The 17,512-nt window shown below is 50.8% G+C and overlaps 3 protein-coding genes across 3 annotated transcripts; all 3 read right to left on the bottom strand.

The window, feature by feature from the left end:
• Positions 1 to 434: 434 nt before the first annotated feature.
• On the bottom strand, positions 435 to 1,509 carry LRRC26 (leucine rich repeat containing 26; the record flags this gene model as incomplete). Its single annotated transcript, XM_080927466.1, has 2 exons — positions 435 to 760; positions 837 to 1,509. 2 exons carry the CDS (start codon positions 1,507 to 1,509, stop codon positions 435 to 437), a joined length of 999 nt encoding a protein of 332 aa, XP_080783592.1.
• An 852-nt stretch (positions 1,510 to 2,361) lies between these two features.
• Positions 2,362 to 3,349, bottom strand: TMEM210 (transmembrane protein 210; the record flags this gene model as incomplete). The annotated part of the gene is made up of 4 exons (XM_080927348.1): positions 2,362 to 2,551; positions 2,712 to 2,741; positions 2,971 to 3,106; positions 3,262 to 3,349. The coding sequence occupies 4 exons, from the start codon at positions 3,347 to 3,349 to the stop codon at positions 2,362 to 2,364; spliced, it is 444 nt and encodes a 147-aa protein (XP_080783474.1).
• A 2,522-nt stretch (positions 3,350 to 5,871) lies between these two features.
• ANAPC2 (anaphase promoting complex subunit 2) lies at positions 5,872 to 17,484 on the bottom strand. Its single transcript, XM_080927744.1, has 13 exons — positions 17,318 to 17,484; positions 16,459 to 17,081; positions 16,065 to 16,197; positions 15,116 to 15,290; positions 14,045 to 14,164; positions 12,870 to 12,987; positions 12,278 to 12,459; positions 11,456 to 11,597; positions 10,629 to 10,704; positions 10,344 to 10,547; positions 6,774 to 6,903; positions 6,285 to 6,520; positions 5,872 to 6,206 (listed from the first exon to the last, which is right to left on the bottom strand). Exons 1-13 carry the CDS (start codon positions 17,480 to 17,482, stop codon positions 5,994 to 5,996), a joined length of 2,517 nt encoding a protein of 838 aa, XP_080783870.1. The 5' UTR covers positions 17,483 to 17,484; the 3' UTR covers positions 5,872 to 5,993.
• Between the last annotated feature and the right edge of the window lie 28 nt (positions 17,485 to 17,512).

Raw genomic sequence — 17,512 nt, 5'->3', positions numbered from 1 at the left:
GGGTGCTCTCTGGCTCCCTGATATCTAGGGCTCCAGACTCCAAGAGGGCTGAGCCTTCTCTTCTGCCTGCAGCCACAATAGCTTCCTCAGACGCTGGCTCGTGATGAGTCCCGCACCTTGGGCACCAGGGAGCGCCATCCGCCTCCCAGTCTGGTGTCACTCAACCAACCACCCTGTACATGACCAGCTCTCCCAGTGTCCAAGCGCGTGCCTTCCCCGAGCCACCGGTGCGCAGCACCGCGCTGCCCCAGGGACACCAGGACAGCCACCCCTAATCCCGGTATTCAGTGGTGATGCCTAAAAGAATGTCAGAAAGTTTCCGGGTTTTGTCTATTGTTGACGCCTACGGGGAATGTGAAGGAAGGATCAGGGATTTGCGGGGAGTTTTCAAAGTGCAGAGCACTGCAGGGGCGCTAGAAACCGCCGCAATTCCCTTAGGCCTGGATAGCTACAGTTGCAGGGCTCCCAGCATCCTCCGGGGAGGCTGGACCCTCGGGATCTAGTTCTCTTCTTAGTAAGTGGCGCACTGTGGGGCTCCGGCGCCGACGACTGCGCCGTGCACCACAGGCAGTGAGAAAGGAGCCCAGTGCCAGGCAGATGGCCAAACTGGCAAGAAAAGAGACCGGCCCGAGAGCGTAGACCACCGCCAGGTCTCTCGCTGCGAGTGACTGAGTGCACTTTTTGAAGGCGGCGTCCGGAAAGGCTGTGAGTAGGTTGAGCGTCTGGAGTCTTGGAGACACGCAAAGCAGGGTCTCAGTTTCTGCGGGATACAGGAGCGGCGTCAGATGGCAGCAATTGCACCAAACATTATCCGTCCTGCGCCCCAGATGGCTCACCTGAGGTGGAACGCGGGTGCTTACGCAGCCAGGTGCAAAGCGGCCGCAGCGCGCAGCTGCACGCCCAGGGGTTGCCGTGCAAGCGCAACACGTCGAGGGCAGGCAAGCCATTCAGCAAACCCGCCTCGAGTGCCGATAGGGAATTGTCCTGCAGGCTGAGCACCCTCAGTAAAGGGAGCGGGCCCAGGATCGAAGGTTCCAGTAGTGCCAGCCGGTTACCCGCTAGGGAGAGAAAACTCAGCGCACGCAGCGGCGCGAAGGTGCCAGGAGACAGAGTTTCCAGCTGGTTGGAGCTCAGATCCAGCCACTGTAACACTCCCAAACCCCAGAAAGCTCGCGCGTGCACCGACCGAAGCCTGTTCTCCCGCAGATCTAGGTAGAGCAGCGCGCCTGCATCGGCGAAGGCACCTGGAGGCAGTGCGCTCACGCGATTGTGATCGAGCAGTAGTGAGCGTACTTGCCAGCTCAGGCCCACTGGTACCGCGGGCAGCGCGAGTGCGGAGCAATTGGCCTTGCCTCCTGGTGAACATGAACATGCCTCGGGGCATTCGGGGGCCACCGGGGATTTGGAAGGGGCAGTTCCAATGTGCTCCTGGGTCCAGACTCGACTCAACGACAGCAGCAGCAGTAGAGAGAGCTGCGGCAGAAGCCGCGAGAAAAAAGAACCCCGCATGGAGGCAGCTCGTGGGGACCTTGATCCCTGTGCGGCTTCAGAGTCCAGGTGACCCAGCGCTTATCCCTGCCTCACCTGCACAAGTATTAACTCTCCTGCCCTAGCACAACAGTTTCTGTCCCACTGCTGGTTCCTCTACTTGGGCGGGGGCTAGGCACAGAGCCAATGCCCAGCACTGCCAACCACCTGTCCAGAGCTCCAGTCTTGGCTTGGCCTTGAGCCCGGAATAGAGCTGATGAGACCATTGGCTTCCCCACTGAGACCTAAAGAGCCACCAATTCTGCATAGAATATAGGCCTCAGTGCCTTGCTCCACACCCCAGTTGCTATTCCATTCCTATTCAGCAAATGGACCCCAGAGATCCTAAAAGAATCCCAGTCTCTTGACAAAAGATTGGTGAAAGCAAACACATGATGGAACCTGGCTGCAGAGGGAAAGACCTGGAAGTGTAGGAGGGACGGTACATCTAAGGCAAAAGAGGGAGTGTAGGAAAGAGTTGTTGCAACCCTCTCCACCTTGGAAGACCTCCATCCCCCCAGGGCAGTGTCTGGGGAAAGGGCACTGGCCTGTTTGGTCAGTTCAGCTCCCTTTGGTTTGTCAGCTTATAGGTCCTGTCCTGGGGAATCTGGGAAGGTGGGAGGACCCAGGGTCAGTCATCTTTATAAGACCAATAGTAGGAAAGTGCAGGAAAGAGCTGGAGTAGGAGCTAGAAACCCAAGGGTGTGGCTCAGTAACCCAGGGTGGAGACAGCCACCATGATTCATGCACAAACATTACCTCCTGAGGGACATGCAAGAAGGACAGCACATAATCACTAAATACTGTTTAATTCTCCAGCCTAGCAGCCCTCCACTACCGCGGAAGTTGGGGAGAAGGGGGAGGAGATGAAGGTGGCTCTAGAGGAGGATTCGAGGTCGTGAGGCCTTGGTTCTCCAAGGACTGCATCATGGATACCTCCACATCAGGGTCCATGATGTGAGACTCCACATGCACCGTGTGCAGGTCTATGTGATCTTCCTGGGCCCCATAGGGCCCCACCAACCTGCATGACAGACTACATTAGCATGATCCAACAAGGCCTTGGCCACCCAGGGGAGGCCAGCCCTTGAGGATATCGCTCTCAACACAACTGTGAGCTGCACTTCCAAGAGGGGACAGAGAGAGGACACAGCTCACCCTTGAGACTTCTCTGACACACTTACCCACTTTCCGAGTGTCCAAGGCATATGTCACTGAGGGGGACAAAGGCAGGTGTAAACTTTGGAGAAATGCTCATTCTATGTGCCTGGAAGTCCCCTGGCCCATCTTCCTATAACCCTCACACCCACACACAGCACGGAAAACACTGCCCCAGCCTCTCATGTCACACCACCCCAGGCAGAGGCCTCTCAACGCATGGCTAACAGCCCAGGGCCAGTTGTAAGGCCTCGCTCCCGCTGTGCCCATTCCCAGCTCACGCACTCCTTGGCCCGAAAGACACCAATCGCCACAACAAGGAGGGCACAGAAGCAGCTGGCACTGACGCCAGCCAGCACCACAATGAGGGCAATAAGGGCCTCCCGGCTGAGACCAAGGCTGCATTCACAGTAGGTTCCAGCTGCAGAAACAAAGCCACAAGACCAGGGGGCAGTCATCTGCCTGTGGAGGACCTCAGGTCCACCCCCCACCCTGTGGCCCTCAGAAGGACACAGATGGCTTGCCCTGCCTGGAAAAGGGAGGGGATATGGCTGGAGGACTACTGGGAGGAGGCACCTGAAGCAGGGATGAACAAAAGGGACAGATATATCAGGCCAAGGGGGCTGCCAGCTGGGCCGGAGTCAGGCTGGGGACAGGGGGCCATGTCCAGCCCCCAGCCCCACCACACACCTCTAGACAGAACTCACTGGAAGGTGCTGACCTCACAGTGGGTCTGTGAGGCAGAGGGTGTGGGGGCAGGGCCTCAGAGCCTTCAGGCTGACCTGACCTTTCATACTTGGATGCTGGGATTCCAGGAGGCCTGGGGCAGAGAGCCCTGGATGGAACAGGTAAAGGGGACAGGGTTGGCAAGCTCTGACCAGATCCTAGTCAGGGGATATTAGAGCTACAGCTTTCAGGACAGATAGAACTTCTAGTTAAATGGATGAGAAACCTACTTTGGCTTCCGTCTGCTGTTTAAGGACTATGGTGTTTGTTTTTTGACATCTCTAAGTGGAGTCAGAGTTCTACCTAACTCCCTAATAAACCAGTCCCCAGGTTGAGGCAAGCAGGGGATGAGGAGGCAGTGGGAGGTGGGTGGGTACATGTGTTCAGTTGCCCTTCTTGATTCCCTTAGTGGACTGAGCTCATATAGCCTTTAAAGCCCAGGTTAGAGGACTATTAGTGTCCTAAGGAATCCTTGACCATCCCCTGGGATAGGAGAGTCACTGGCTACATTTGATACTGAGAAGGATACCTCAACATAGCTTAAGAACATTCCCCCTCAGGGAGCAGATGGCTCAGAACTGACTGCACTCTGACTCACATGCTGCATTATTAGTCAGAGCTCAGTGCCCCCAGGATCTGTTACCTTTAAGATCAGACAGCCACTGCCCAAGGAAGAATGTTTGCCTATAGGCTGGCATGGTCAGGGTTAACCTACATCTCTGTACTGAATTTGGTGACCCAGGCTGGGAAGCAGAGCAGCTCCACCCTGCTGCTACTCTCTTCTATGGGGACCTGCCAATCAAACAGGCAGGAGGAAATGTCAGCCCTACAGCTGACTGAGTCCAGCCTCCTGCCAGCTGGAGCCAACGAGGAGCCAAGAGGGGAGCACAGTTTGAACCCAGTGGCCCTAATCACAGGGACATCTGTGCCAGCATCACAGGTACCCTTCTAGGGTTGGTCTTTAAGGAACAGCTAGCAGCTCTGACATGGGCTTTGAGGTGGTTGAATGTTGTTGAGAACCAAAGACTTCTCTGGTCTTTAGGTCACATCCACAAACCTAGTCCAAAGGAATGTAGAAGAACAGAAGGTGTGCCTGAGGCCCAGGGCTGGCACTGTCACCCTGCCAAGCCAGCCTAGCAAGTTTATATCCTGGTTAGGACAAAGACACACCCGTCTGTGGCCTGGTGGTAGGAACCAAACAGGAACACTTGGTGGGGGGAATGTCAGGGCCTCTGCTGCCACCACAGCTCAGAGGAGCAGTTCTTGTAGCAATGACACTTAGGTGGGAGGAAGTAGGGACTCAGGATTGGAAGCTCGAGAAAAAGCCTCATTTTTGAAGTACTGTGAGCAAGGCTTCCTAGATTTCTGGGAACTCTTAGGCTCTGACCAAGGTTGAGTACCTAATACCTACCTCTACCCTTTAAAATCTGAGGCAAGAGATCCCTCTAGAACAGAAGAGTGAAACGAGACCTCTGAAGGGGACTCTTGCTCAGGACCCAAGCCAGAGCCAGTAGCTAAGGATGAGAAGCGGTGGTTCTGTAGCATAGACTGGGCTTGGGGGAACTGGGGTAGTGGCAACAGCTCAAGCTGGGTGTGGCTTGTGGCCTGGGATCCACCTTGGACAGGATCTGGGTGTGCACTCAATGATTCCAAAGGGCTTTCATTTCCTTTGAGGATGGTCCCTCAGGTCAGTATTTCCTGACTGAAAACAGCTGTTCTGGGCCAGGGACACAGGAACCCACGCTGTGTTCCACCACTGTGTTATCTAGTCAATACAGACCCCAAGGTTGAGGGCAGGGCCTACCTGTCCTCAACAGTGTCTGGGACAGCCTACCTACAAGAGTGGCTGAGCCCCTACTTGGGGGAAGGGATTACTGTGTCCTGGCTTCTCTTCTCTTCCTGTACTTCTGACGGCAGCTCTGGGGAACATGAAAGAATCTCAGTACATACTTGTAAGCTCCAAACAGTATGACTAGTAGAGAAAAAAGGACCAAGGTCTAATAATCCCCTGGCCACTAACCTGTGTCCTTAGGCAGCCCTAGACTGCCTGCCTCAGGTTGCCTCACCTGAGGATCTGATCAAGTGTAAATATCCTAACAGCACAAAGCCTTGCATTGACTCCACATTTGCTACACACAAGTGAAGGCCCAAGAGTTCCTTTTAAAGGTCACAAAAGCAGAATGGGGCCAAAGTCTGACTCAGGAGACTCTAAGCTGCCGAAACAGGCACCAGCATATGTCTAGGACGGGCTACAGAAGTTAGCTTTAGGGGAAATCTATTGCCCAAACACACAAGCTCAGGCTTGGGTAAGCCTGGCTTCTTGGGTAGCTACTGCTACTGGGAATCCAGGCCCTGTAGGGTTATGGCAGGGTGACTATAGAAGGCAGACCTGTTTGTATTCACGGGGCCCAACAAAATACATGAAAGGATGAGCTAATATGCTTTAATTTGTTCTTTGGGTGTTAGGCAGGAATAGGCAGAAGCTGGGCACAGGAACATGGGGACAGAAGGTACCCTAGCTGTCTATCCAGGGGTTGCCATCCAGGCATAAACACTGTAGATAAGAGTCTGGAAGAGAAACTTCAGTTGCTATTCTTAGGCAGGCGGTAGACACCTGCAGAGTAGATAAGCTGCTGGTCTCGAACCTTCTTCTGCAAGTAGCCCTGGAGCTCCTGCAGGTCAATCTCAGCCAGCGCAGGGCCAGTCATTACAAACATTCGGAGCATGCTGTAGATGCGCTCCAGAGAGAGGCTCTCTAGGTTGGTCAGCATAGCCTGGATGTATGTCCAGAAGAGCTAGAAACAGAAGCCAGGCATGGTTAGTTGGCCACTTGCTTGGCCTACCCCAGCCCAATGTAGAAATGGCCAACGTACCATTAGCTCCTCTTCCTTCTGGTCAGCCTGGGAGGCCATGCCCGAGTCGCTCTCATCATCACTGTCAATCAGCACCATGTTATCCCTATCCTGAGGCCGCTCTTCCTCAATGACAGAGAAGGTGCCTGGAGGCTCCTCCCGCAGCACACCCTGCTGCAGCCACACTGACATGCGTCTTCGCAGCAGTGCCACAGGCATCTTCACCACCTTGCTCAGCTCCTCCAGGGTCCAGCTAGCTGTATGCAGAGCCACAGGATGCAGGTACACTGGAGGTTATACCTGCTCCAATACCTGCTAGCTAACTAGACCCCCAGATACAGATGCATTCTCCTGTGTAACTCATAGGTAAAAACAACAGTGGCTACCCCTAAATTCTGCAGGGGACAAGGGTGTCAGTATGTCACCTTACAGCTCATCAGACAGCAGAGCCTAGCACTAGTCCCAAAGTAGTGTGTTCAAGGCAGACCAGATGGGGCTCTAGGGACTCACCTTGATCCTGGAAATACAGCAAGATCACTGCCTGCACTGGGGTCACCGCAACAGACAAGGTGCGGTCAGCCAGCTCCACATCCATTGTCACCAGGCCCAGGGTGTGCTTCCAACTGAGTGTCCGCATAGCCTGAGCAGGAATTATCAAAAACAGTCCAGTGGGTTCCAGGCAGGTCCAGATGAACAAGGCATAGGCTCATATGCCATGCTACCCAGCAAGGAATGGCTTTTGCACCAATGGCCTGTACCGATGCCATCCCTGGCAGGCAGGTATCAGCAGCAAGACCAGGAAACTTGGTTCCAGTCCTTAGCTCCTGAACAACCATGATATAACAATGAACACTGCTGATAAATTGTATGTCTCTTATGTCTCAGTACCTCAGAACATGGGCTATTTGCAAAGAGTTAATGGAGATGTAATTAGTTAAAAAGAGATCATACTGAAGTAGGGTAGGCCTTAAGGCACAGAAGGGGCTGGTTATGAGAGGTGTGAGTGTGCTGATATACCAAAAGCTGGGTTTTTAGAGGCATCAGGAGGAGTACAGTCCTGCCAACCCTGACACTGAATCCTACTTCCCAGAACTAAAACAGTATTCTTCTGTGGTTTAAAATGACTCAGCCCATGGGCTGGAGAGATGGCTCAGTGGTTAAGAGCACTGACTGCTCTTCCAGAGGTCCTGAGTTCAAATCCCAGCAACCACATGGTGGCTCACAACCATCTGTAATGAGATTGGATGCCCTCTTCTGGTGTGTCTGAAGATAGCTACAGTGAATTCAATAAATAAATCTTAAAAAAAAAAAAAAAAGACTCAGCCCATGACACTTTGTTAAAGAAGTCATAATAAATGAAGATTCTACTGTATGAATAGTACATACCTTTAATCCCAGCATTTGTGAGGCAGAGGCAGGTGGATCTCTGTTAAAGTTTGAGGCCAGCCTGGTCTACAGAGTTAGTTTCAGGATAGCCACCGCTACATAGAGAAGCCCTGTCTCAAAAGGAAAAATCAAAGATGATTCTGGCTCTAAGGAGGGAAACTGCTAAAAATGCCTGAAATGTAGAACTTGTCTGTACAATGGGGAAGTACATAGAAGTTAAACGCTAGATTGGTCAGTCTGTTGGCATGAGGAGGACGCTGGTGAAGGCTCAAGGAGAGCTGCTGCACACACTAAGGAGGACAATGTTGGCAGAGATGAGGACATTAAGACGACCTTCTGGTGAGAGCTCAGATGAAATGAGGAACAAAGTACTAGACAGTAGGGGGAAGCCGGCAGAAAACTACCAGGCCGTGGCTAGACATTTGCTGAGATGACTGTGACTTGTAGACCCACCCGGAACACATGGCACATCCAGGAGAACCCTTCCCTCACTTTCTTCTTTTAAAGACAGGACTTTATAGTTCTAGTTGTCTTGAAGCTTGTGATGCACACAGCAAGCCTGCCTCAGACTAGCAGTGCTGCTGCTGCGCCTGCCTTCCAAGGTTGGGGTGACAGGTGTTTCCAGCACCCTTGGCCCAGGACCACACTGGCACTTGATAAGTTGGACACTGAACACTTCATGGAAAGCACTGAGTGACAGTCTGACAGAAGTGACAGAGACACAGGAGAGTGCACACGGGGTTGTCAGGCAAGCTTGCTGGGTTTCAGACCTGCTTTAGGCTCATGATCCTTCTTACCTTTGGGAATGCCCATTTCTGAACTAGGCGTGTTTTAACAATGGACTTTGGATCAAAACAACCTCACAGCATGGAGCTGGAGATGAAACCTGCTTCAGATGGATCCACTGCAGGGGGAGGGGTCTCATCCTCCTTCTATAGCCAGCCTACGTAATGCTGTCCTGCTTCAGTGTCCTCAGTGCTACACGCACTTCCCCCCGTGGACTAGAAGAGACTTGTAAGAACTGACGCTGAAGTGGTTAACTTAGGAAATACTGGGATTGGCTAACTTGCTCATGGGAAGAATATTATTTTAGCAACCACAGACTGCCGTGGGCCAAACTGTATCCCTTCAAAGAGTAAGTAAAGCCCGAGACACTGACTCTCCACTGACACTCTAAGTCCTGTCTCCAAATATGGCCTTATTTGGAAACACAGTCATTAAATATGTAATCTGCTAAAAAGGTTGTCCTGCAATAAAATTGGTCCTTAGTCTGATATAACTAGTATCCCAAGAAGAGGGAAACAGACACAGAGAAAACTTGAACATAAAGATATACAATTACCTCCTGGGCAGTGGTGGCACACACCTTTAATCCCAGCACTTGGGAGGCAGAGGCAGTTGGATCTCTGAGTTGGAGGGTAGCCTGGTCTTTCCTTCCAGGAAAGCCAGAACGATACAGAAAAACCCTGTCTTGAAAAACAAAAGCAAAACAAACAAAAAGGCCATTTATTTAGATCTGCTAGGGCTACTGCAAGAGGCAGGATTGTTTCCCTTAGAGCATTCTGGGGCCACACAACCCAGTAATACATCTCTAACCTGGTAAACCCTGTAACCTGCAGTATTTCATTAAGGCAGCACCCACAACACTGATTACTCCGCTCCCGTAGCCAGCTGATGGTCTGACACCCTCTGGGACCCCTGCAGCTCTTAAGGAAGAAGCATACCAATAAACCGACTTTACAGCCAGAAAGAGGCAGCATCAGCAGCTTCCCCTAGTTGCAGCCAGTTTAGCTTTCCTAACACTGGGGTTTACCAAAGCCATTCCAGTATGAGCAAAAATTGAGATAAATGACACTAATGTGTGTCCATCCTAACTCTTTGGATCTGATCAACAAGATGCGGCTAAGCCATGTCTGGGACCCAGGGCAAAAAGGAAAGCCAACAAGGACCTCATACTCAAAACAGGTCAGAGGAGCAGTAGGAGAGGACACAGGACTGGCCACCCAGATATCCTCAACCAGGAAGTGGTAGGGCTGCAGTACTCAAACGACTGTAATTAGACACACCGTCGTGGCATGGACCAAAACAGGACATACTGGTGACCAGTAACCACACTTTCACCTGGTGTCGGTAAAGGCCACAAAGACCATAGCTAGACTCTCAGAAACTAAGCCAGGCAGTGAGTTTCTCACAGCTACTGACACAAACACTTTCCTTCTTTAACTTCTCTAGTCAGGGTCATACTCTGTTACTCAAGTACTCAAAGGGACTCATCTAGGGGCACAGATCCTTAGCCTGAAGCCAATTGAGGCCTTCTGATTACAGGAAGAAGCACAACAAGGCTCAGCACTTTCCTCATCAGGAACAAGATGCTGCAGAGGTTCCTGTGGCACACCTACCTGTATTTTCTACCTAGTTGCTCCTAGCCGGACCTGACAAGGACCCACATTTATATATATGGTCTAGAGTGGAACTCTCCACCTGTGTGTCAGCCTCTTACCTCCCATGCCATAACTGACCACAAGCTCAGGAAGGATCCTTGAACTTGGCCATGACACTGACTGAACTCCAGCTTTTACAACATTAGGGCTCAGCTATGCTACCTGGACATAGACCACATGGGTTAATGAATTCTGTGTGGGGTCTGACGGTATGCCCAGAGATACAAACGACCAAGAGGCCTACTGGCTGTACCTTCAGTTTCTCATACTTCTTGCAGTAAACATCTAGGGCGGCCCTGATATCCTCAGGGACCTCAAGCTTCTCATCTTTGAAGGGAGGCCAAAATTCACTGGACAATATGACAGCATAGACCCCAAACGGTGGCTGTTCTTCCACAGGCCGCTTCTCATCCTCCTCGCGGATATTGGCATTGATGCGGCGGGAATCTGCCATATCCTAAGAAAGGACACCTTATCAATGTCCTGGGCTTAATGGTGGTGGCAGGCGCAAGTGTTTGGGGCAGTCCTGGATATTTACCTTGAGCATGACCTCACAGAAGTGCATGGGGGCTTCACCAAAGCGCAGCTTCAACAGTTCCACATTACGGATCTCCCTGGAAGAACAAGTGTCTGGGAGGGGCTGCAGTATGACCCCATTTCAACTGGTACCCTAGACAGACAACTGGGCCAGACAACCCACCTGCTAAGGATGCCCTAGGCTGAAGGAAAGGCAGGAAGCACAACACTACAGCCAGAATTTGGTCATTTTGGCCGTTGAGGTTTGGTCTTTTGTTATGCATTGTAATGCTAAATATCCAGCCCTCCCCCCCAAAAAAAGTCTGGTTGTCTCAGAATGAGGAGGATGATGGTATGTAACCTTGTTCCTTAATTTAAAACTATTGAATAAAGATGCCCACAGCCTATAGCTGGGCAGAGGAGAGGCAGACAAGGTTTCAGTTCCTGGGCTTGGCGTCTGAGGCAGGACCACAAGGAGGAAGAGGAGGAGGTGGAGAGAAGATACCACAGGGTAGATCAATCATAAAACATGGCTATAAGGCTGGCCAATAGGAGTTAAGAGGTCCCAGATGAAACGTATTGAGTTATAACTCAGATTAATAGGGAAGTAGACATAATAGCTTAGAGAGCTGATATCTGCCCACGTCTAATGTTTTATATATATAAATGTTGTATGTCTTTTAATTGGGAACTGAATGATATTAGCAGGTAGAAACTGTCAACTGAGATTAATTATTATTACAACACTTGGCCAATAGGGGCAGTACTAGTAATGTTTTCCTCCGAATACAGAATAAAGAGACTTTAGGCCTCAGCGCCCCCTAAAGGTCAACCAGCTCCTTGCCTTACCTCTCAGGGCTGAAGCTGAACTGGTGGAGGAGGCGATCCGCAAGTAGTGAACGGTACTCATTGATAAACAGGTCTTTGCTGCCATAGATGCTGACCAGCAGGCTGATGATGTCTGAAGAGCGTCGCTTGGAACTTGACTTTGCTGCATAGCATAGAGGAGCTAGTGCATACCTCTAGCACTTTGACAAGGACAGTGATACTTAAGAGTTCACCTACTGGATATAGCAGTTTCACACAGCCTGGAGGGTTTGCTCTCAATGTCCTAGGCAGCTGAGAATAATATGTCTCCCAGCAGAGCTAGGGGGTTTGGTTCCTAAGGCAACTGTTCTCATAAACAGTGCCTCCTATTTCACAAGGATCATAAATCAGCCATAAGGAATAGAACAAGGGTTTTCCTTTAAAAGGTTGAAGATGCCATGTTCATGCTAAGACCTGAGCAGGATAAAGAATCCATAGCTTATGATAACCCAGCAGAGTATGGCCAGGCCAAAGATGGGGCCTGGCCAGGACAAAGATGGGGCCTGGCCAGGACAAAGATGACACCTTAATACATGAGAATCAGGATCAAATCACAGACAGAGTGGAATATGCAGACTTCCCATGAACCTGGTCTCTCAGGTATAACCCACAAAGGTACCTTCTAGCTAAGGTGGGGAACATACAACAATCCAGTTAGTGTTAAACAAGGCCCTAACCTCTGACTCCCCACCCCCAAATTTGAGGCAACGGCTCCTTCTGGGTAGCAACATTTATAACCAGAACCCAATAGACCACCGAAGAAGCCCAAGAAAAGGCAGAGGTGAGGCCAACAGGTAAACTGACCAGGATCAGCGTCCACAGGATCAGGGACCCAGTCCTCGGGCTCGCCAGAATCATCCTCACTGTCCTGGCCGGTCTCCAGGCAGGCCGGGTCAGTCTTAGACAGCTCAACAGCCAAGTCCCCAGTCCCATCTGAGTCCCCAGTTAGACCAGCCACAATCTGCCGTACTGTGTCCTCTCGTGTCCTGCCAGGATTAAGTATTGTTGTCTCTGACAATGTACATGGGCAGCACGACACCCACTACAGCCCAGGCTAGTGTGGCTGGTGTTAACTAGCAGGTACTAAAGGCATACCATATGGATTCATCAAAATAAAAAGCCCAGCACTACTCTGAATAAAGTGGGGGCTTAATGACCAGCTTTGCCAAGGAATCCACCAGAGCACTCTCTTTTATGCATACATACACACACAGTGCAACACTGTAGTGGGCTGGACAACTACCTTAAGACTAGCAAAAGGAAAAAGGTTCCTTACCCTGAGCCATCCAGCCCTACCCAGGCAGAGCCTCATGTCTATGGCATGTCAGGGCTGACTCACTCTGGTTCTGCAAACACCAGAGGTCGGCAGAGAGAGCCAAGTGCCAGTGCCACTCACCTCAGGTAGCGACGGATGGGCTCACAAGCCACCTCCAGGATGACCATAGAGGGATCTAGCACACGTAATGCCTTGATGGCAGAAATGTAGAGAGTGATGATGTCACATGTGTTGACACCTAGAGAGTAAGAGCCAGAGATCACACAGTGGCCTGGAAAGCAGCCTGGTGAACACCAACACCTGAATGGGCAGCTGGCCACACGGCTGGGTGATCTGAAGGTTGCTATGACTTCGTTCAAGCAGATCGCAGTGAGTTACCTTCTTGCCTCCATCCCATCTTAATCCATTTATAGTTAGAGTCTGTTAGACTTTGAATTTAGAGTGTCCCTATAAGCTCATGATTGGTTTCTTGGTTGTTTTTTTTTTAAAGATTTATTTATGTATGTGAATATACCTGTCTTCAGACACACCAGAAGAGGGCATCCATCGGATCCCATTACAGATGGTTGTGAGCCACCATGTGGTTGCTGGGAATTGAACTCAGGACCTCTGGAAGAACAACCACTGCTCTTTACTGCTGAGCCATCTCCCCCAGCCCCCAGGCTTATGTTTTGAATGCTTGATTCCCAACTTGCAGTGGTCTTTTAAAGGCCCAAGGGTCTTTAGCAAGTCAGGTGTGGTGGTATACTCCTTTAATCCCAGCTATTGGGAGGCAGAGAGAGGCAGACTCTGTGAGTTCAAGTCCAGTCTGGTCTACATAAAGCTACTTATGTCTCAAAAAAGAAAGAAAAAAAAAAAAAAAAAAAAAAGGCCTCTGTCATCAGGGCTTAGCTAATAGAAGTATTTAGTTCTTGAGGACTTGGTTTCTTGCCTGTCAAGTGAGTATGCCAACCAACAACCTTTCCAAGTATGATCAAAAACCTTTTGAGACCAAGAGAATTTATCCTTTTGCCCTTAAGATGATTCTATCATATATTTGGTCACAGAAGCATAAAAGTAGTAATAGATAAACTTTGCCCTTAGGACACAGTCTATTCTAAAAACCACCCCCAAACCAAATCATGCTCTGACTTCTTCTAAAACTAGATAAAGCTCAGGATTAGCCCGGCTCTCCCAAGGACTTCAAAAACTGCTTAATATCATGCTCCTTTCTCAGGCCTACAAATCCAGGGCTAGAACTGTATGTGAGCCCTGAGGACTGTTCGAATGGCCAGGCCACCTCGGCCACACAATACCTGGGTGGAGGAGTCGAGTCTCTAGGGCCACCTTCAGGGACACGAGGAGCTGCTGCCTCTGATCTGTCCTCTCCAAGCAGTACTTCAGGTCTTCAATGGCTGGCCGAGAGTCTGGGAAGTCTGAAAGAGAACCGTCCATACCACAGAGAGAGGTGAATGAAAAGGTGTAGAAGGCACTAAAGGACATACATAGCACAAGGTACACACCATCAGGTACACGTTCTACTGTCAGTGTAACTGTCACTGGAGGCCAACAGATGACCTTAGATGACTCTCCCGTCTTGACCAGAAGCACATATGACTGCTTCACTGAAGGAACACTTCACTAGGCCAACCAACTGCTCTCTTGATCCACTGTGATCATTAATTAGTACAGCATTAGTGTGTGCAGTGACACTTAAGCTCCAACAGCTGCCTTGACTCACACAACAGTCATCCCTCCCGTCGTATACAATGGCAGATAGCTTAACTGTCCCAAGTTGTACTAGCTCTTGGGAAAATAGAAATAATGCTGTCAAACGATTCTTGCAATTAGTAAAAAATGCCAGGCCAGCCTTAAACTCACAGAGATCCGTACACCTGCCTCTGCCTCCATGTGCTGGGCTTAAAAGTGTGTGCCACCAATGCCCAGCTGCAAATGTTAACGTTTTAGATTTAGGGTATTATTCCTGTGAGTGTTTATTTGCAGGGCCGTCTGCCTGCCCATATGTATAGGCTCCCTGTGCATGCCTGCACCCGCGGAGGGCAGACGAGGGTTTGGGATCCTCTATAACTGCAGTTACAGATGGCTGTGAGCTGCCACATGGGTGCTAACAACAACCTGAGTATTCTTTAAGAGCAATAAGCCATCTTAAGTGACGAGCCGACTCTCTAGCCCTACCCTACTCTCTTCTATACGTTAACACTTGATTATAATGGATACACCTAGAGGCACCTGCTCAGTGCTCATCTAGACTGAGCCATGTCAGAGGAAGTCCACTGTGCTCAGCTCACCATGCTGCCAACAGCAGAAGGCAAAGCAAAGGAAATCACTGCAAAGGTAGGTCCTGCAAAGTAAGAGGAAGGACCAACCTCGGATGATGCTGAAAAGCTCCTCAATGCGTAGGCTGGCATAGATACGGTAGAAGAATCTCTGAACGTGGCAGCGCCAACGACGCAGTGTATTCCCAGCTTCTGGAGAAGTCGGCCTGCTGGGGTTGTCCTGAAGGAACACTTTGCCAAGCCAACCGACCACTCTCTCGATCCACTGTGAAAGATCATTAGTGTGTGAGGTGTAATAATATTTAAAAGCTCCATTCTGTCCCAGTAACCATACACCTTTGGCAAGCCCTAGAGGAGCTCCAACCTGTGTGTGGAGGCCAGGCCAGAAGTATCAAGTCTACACTCCACTGCCCAGGGTTCAATGCAGCTGCCCCAAGAATTTCCAGGTTCACGACTCTAGGCCAACACTGCTGGGACACCCACTTTGATCACTCCCCATCTTGGCTAATATGCATCCACAGCAGATAAACACTTGAAGAATTCGAAGTATAGACTGAAGCAGAAACAAGATGTATGACTTCATGGGGCTGAACCTAGCTTCTTCACAATGCTGGGAAACCCATAGCAGAATTATAAACTCAATATGGGCAACCAGAGGCATTCACTGAGGACACCCTAGGTATGTGCCAGAGTACAGACTGGTTATAGGTTAATCCTGATGGGAACTGTAAAGTCAGCATATGTTTTATAGGGCAGTGAAAAGAGAAGGGTCTGGTAGACCTGTCTTGCCACACCTGCCTGAGGAACTCCTTGGAGCCACCTCTGGACCAGGATTTAAGGTTTCTATTTTAAATGCACAGACCTATTTAGTACATACCAGATCTGTTCTTGTCATCAGGGTCCAGGATTGGCCTCTTACAGCATCAAGATAACCTGAACCAGCACCACTCCTGGTCAGCTTGCCCACTGTTTGCTATAAGGTCTACCACAACTCCACTTTTGCCCTTAATAGGAAACAGACCAGGGAGGAGATCCTCACCTTGTGGAACTCACGCAAGAAAGAGCGCTCATACTCTCCTCGGCAACGGTCTTCCATCCTTTCCCGGGTCACCTGATGCAGGGTGGTTGTCACGGCCTCAGCGCTAACCCGCTCCAGCAGACTGAGCCTGTGCCTGGAGGAGATCCCTGCTCATGGAGAACCCACAACACACATCTGTCCCTTACCTAGCAGGGCTCTTCCCATAAAGATACAGTACAGACATCCTATGTCTATGTCCAGGACAGTATAACCTTGATACACAATGATCCCTGGTTACAAGAACAGGTGTAAAGACCTCATCAGTCAGTTTATTAGCTCTATTCATTGATCTTTTTAATTTAGGACTAATGAGGCATCCAGAGAAATGGAGGCATGGCCAGGAAGCAGTACTTACAGGACCTGGCTGAGCTGGTTGAACTGCTCCAGTGCCTGGCGGCACCAACACTGCTGCTTGTCACTGCCACATCCTGCGCACAGAGGGCTCTGCAAAAGTCGGTAGTACCTGCGGCGGGCATACCGGCTGTCTAGCTCACCCTCCAGTTCTGGGTCTGTGCCCCCTTCTCCTTTTCTCTTGCTCTGCATATAGACTCTCAGGAAACGACCATAGAGGCGCTGGACCATCTCCTGGAATGTCCTGGGGGTGGAAAAAAACAGGACTCCCCGCAACATAGTGTGAACTTTCTCCCGAAGCCCCTGAGCTCCAGCGCCCATCAGCAAGCCCAGACGAGTCCATTTTTCTAGGAGTTCTAGGCTATGCAGATAGGGATCCAAGCGGCTTTCCAGCAAACCGAACGCATCCAGGAGCAGCACAAGGCATTGGGGTTCATCGACAGAGTTTTCACGCAAGGCGATGGCATTCCAGAACTCCGTGGCAATGTTGCCTTGAAGGTCGTTCTGCAGCACTTCCACGAACCACTCCTCTAGGACCGAGTGCAGACCGTGGCCCCTCAGAACCTCCACGGCTGCACGAAGCTCTTCCTCCTTTGGTGGGACTGCACCGCTGGTCCGGGAAGATGCCTGGATCGAAAACCGTGAGCAGAGGGGCGGAATAAGGGTAAAAGGAGAGGAGGGATGTGGGGGGAGGAAAATCAGCAACGGAAGAGCTGTCAGGAAATCAAATTACGTAGGTGAGGAAGGAGGCAAGCCCACTAGAGGCAGAGCACGGAGCTCTGAAGACCTAAGGGTAGACTCCCTAAAGTACACAAAGTCGCGGCAACTCTGCACAGGCCCGACCAACCTTTCCCCGGCCTCACCAGCCCCAGCGCGGCCGGCGGCACCAGACCGGTGCTCACAGTATTCCAGGCAACCAAGAGCTCCTGTCCAGGCCTAGAGTCGCAGTCATCGGCGGAAACAATTGTAGTCGTCGCGGCCGTAGCCGCCGCCGCCGCCGCCGCCGCCGCCACACCCTCGGCCTCCATCACTGTCCACAAAACAGACCCGCCCAGTGT

Source organism: Micromys minutus (assembly GCF_963924665.1).
Source record: "Micromys minutus genome assembly, chromosome: 13".
Lineage (NCBI taxonomy): Eukaryota > Metazoa > Chordata > Mammalia > Rodentia > Muridae > Micromys > Micromys minutus.
Note: the sequence above shows the minus strand (reverse complement) of the source record. Positions and strands in the feature narration are given on the sequence as shown.

Excerpts from the sequence above, each read along its gene's own strand:
- ANAPC2 (XM_080927744.1), bottom strand. The coding sequence starts at position 17,482 with ATGGAGGCCGAGGGTGTGGCGGCGGCGGCGGCGGCGGCGGCGGCTACG. Across the intron at positions 17,082-17,317 it reads CGCCGGCCGCGCTGGGGCTG|GCATCTTCCCGGACCAGCGG; the intron begins GTGAGGCCGGGG and ends TTTTCGATCCAG. Across the intron at positions 15,291-16,064 it reads TCTTGCGTGAGTTCCACAAG|TGGATCGAGAGAGTGGTCGG; the intron begins GTGAGGATCTCC and ends GATCTTTCACAG.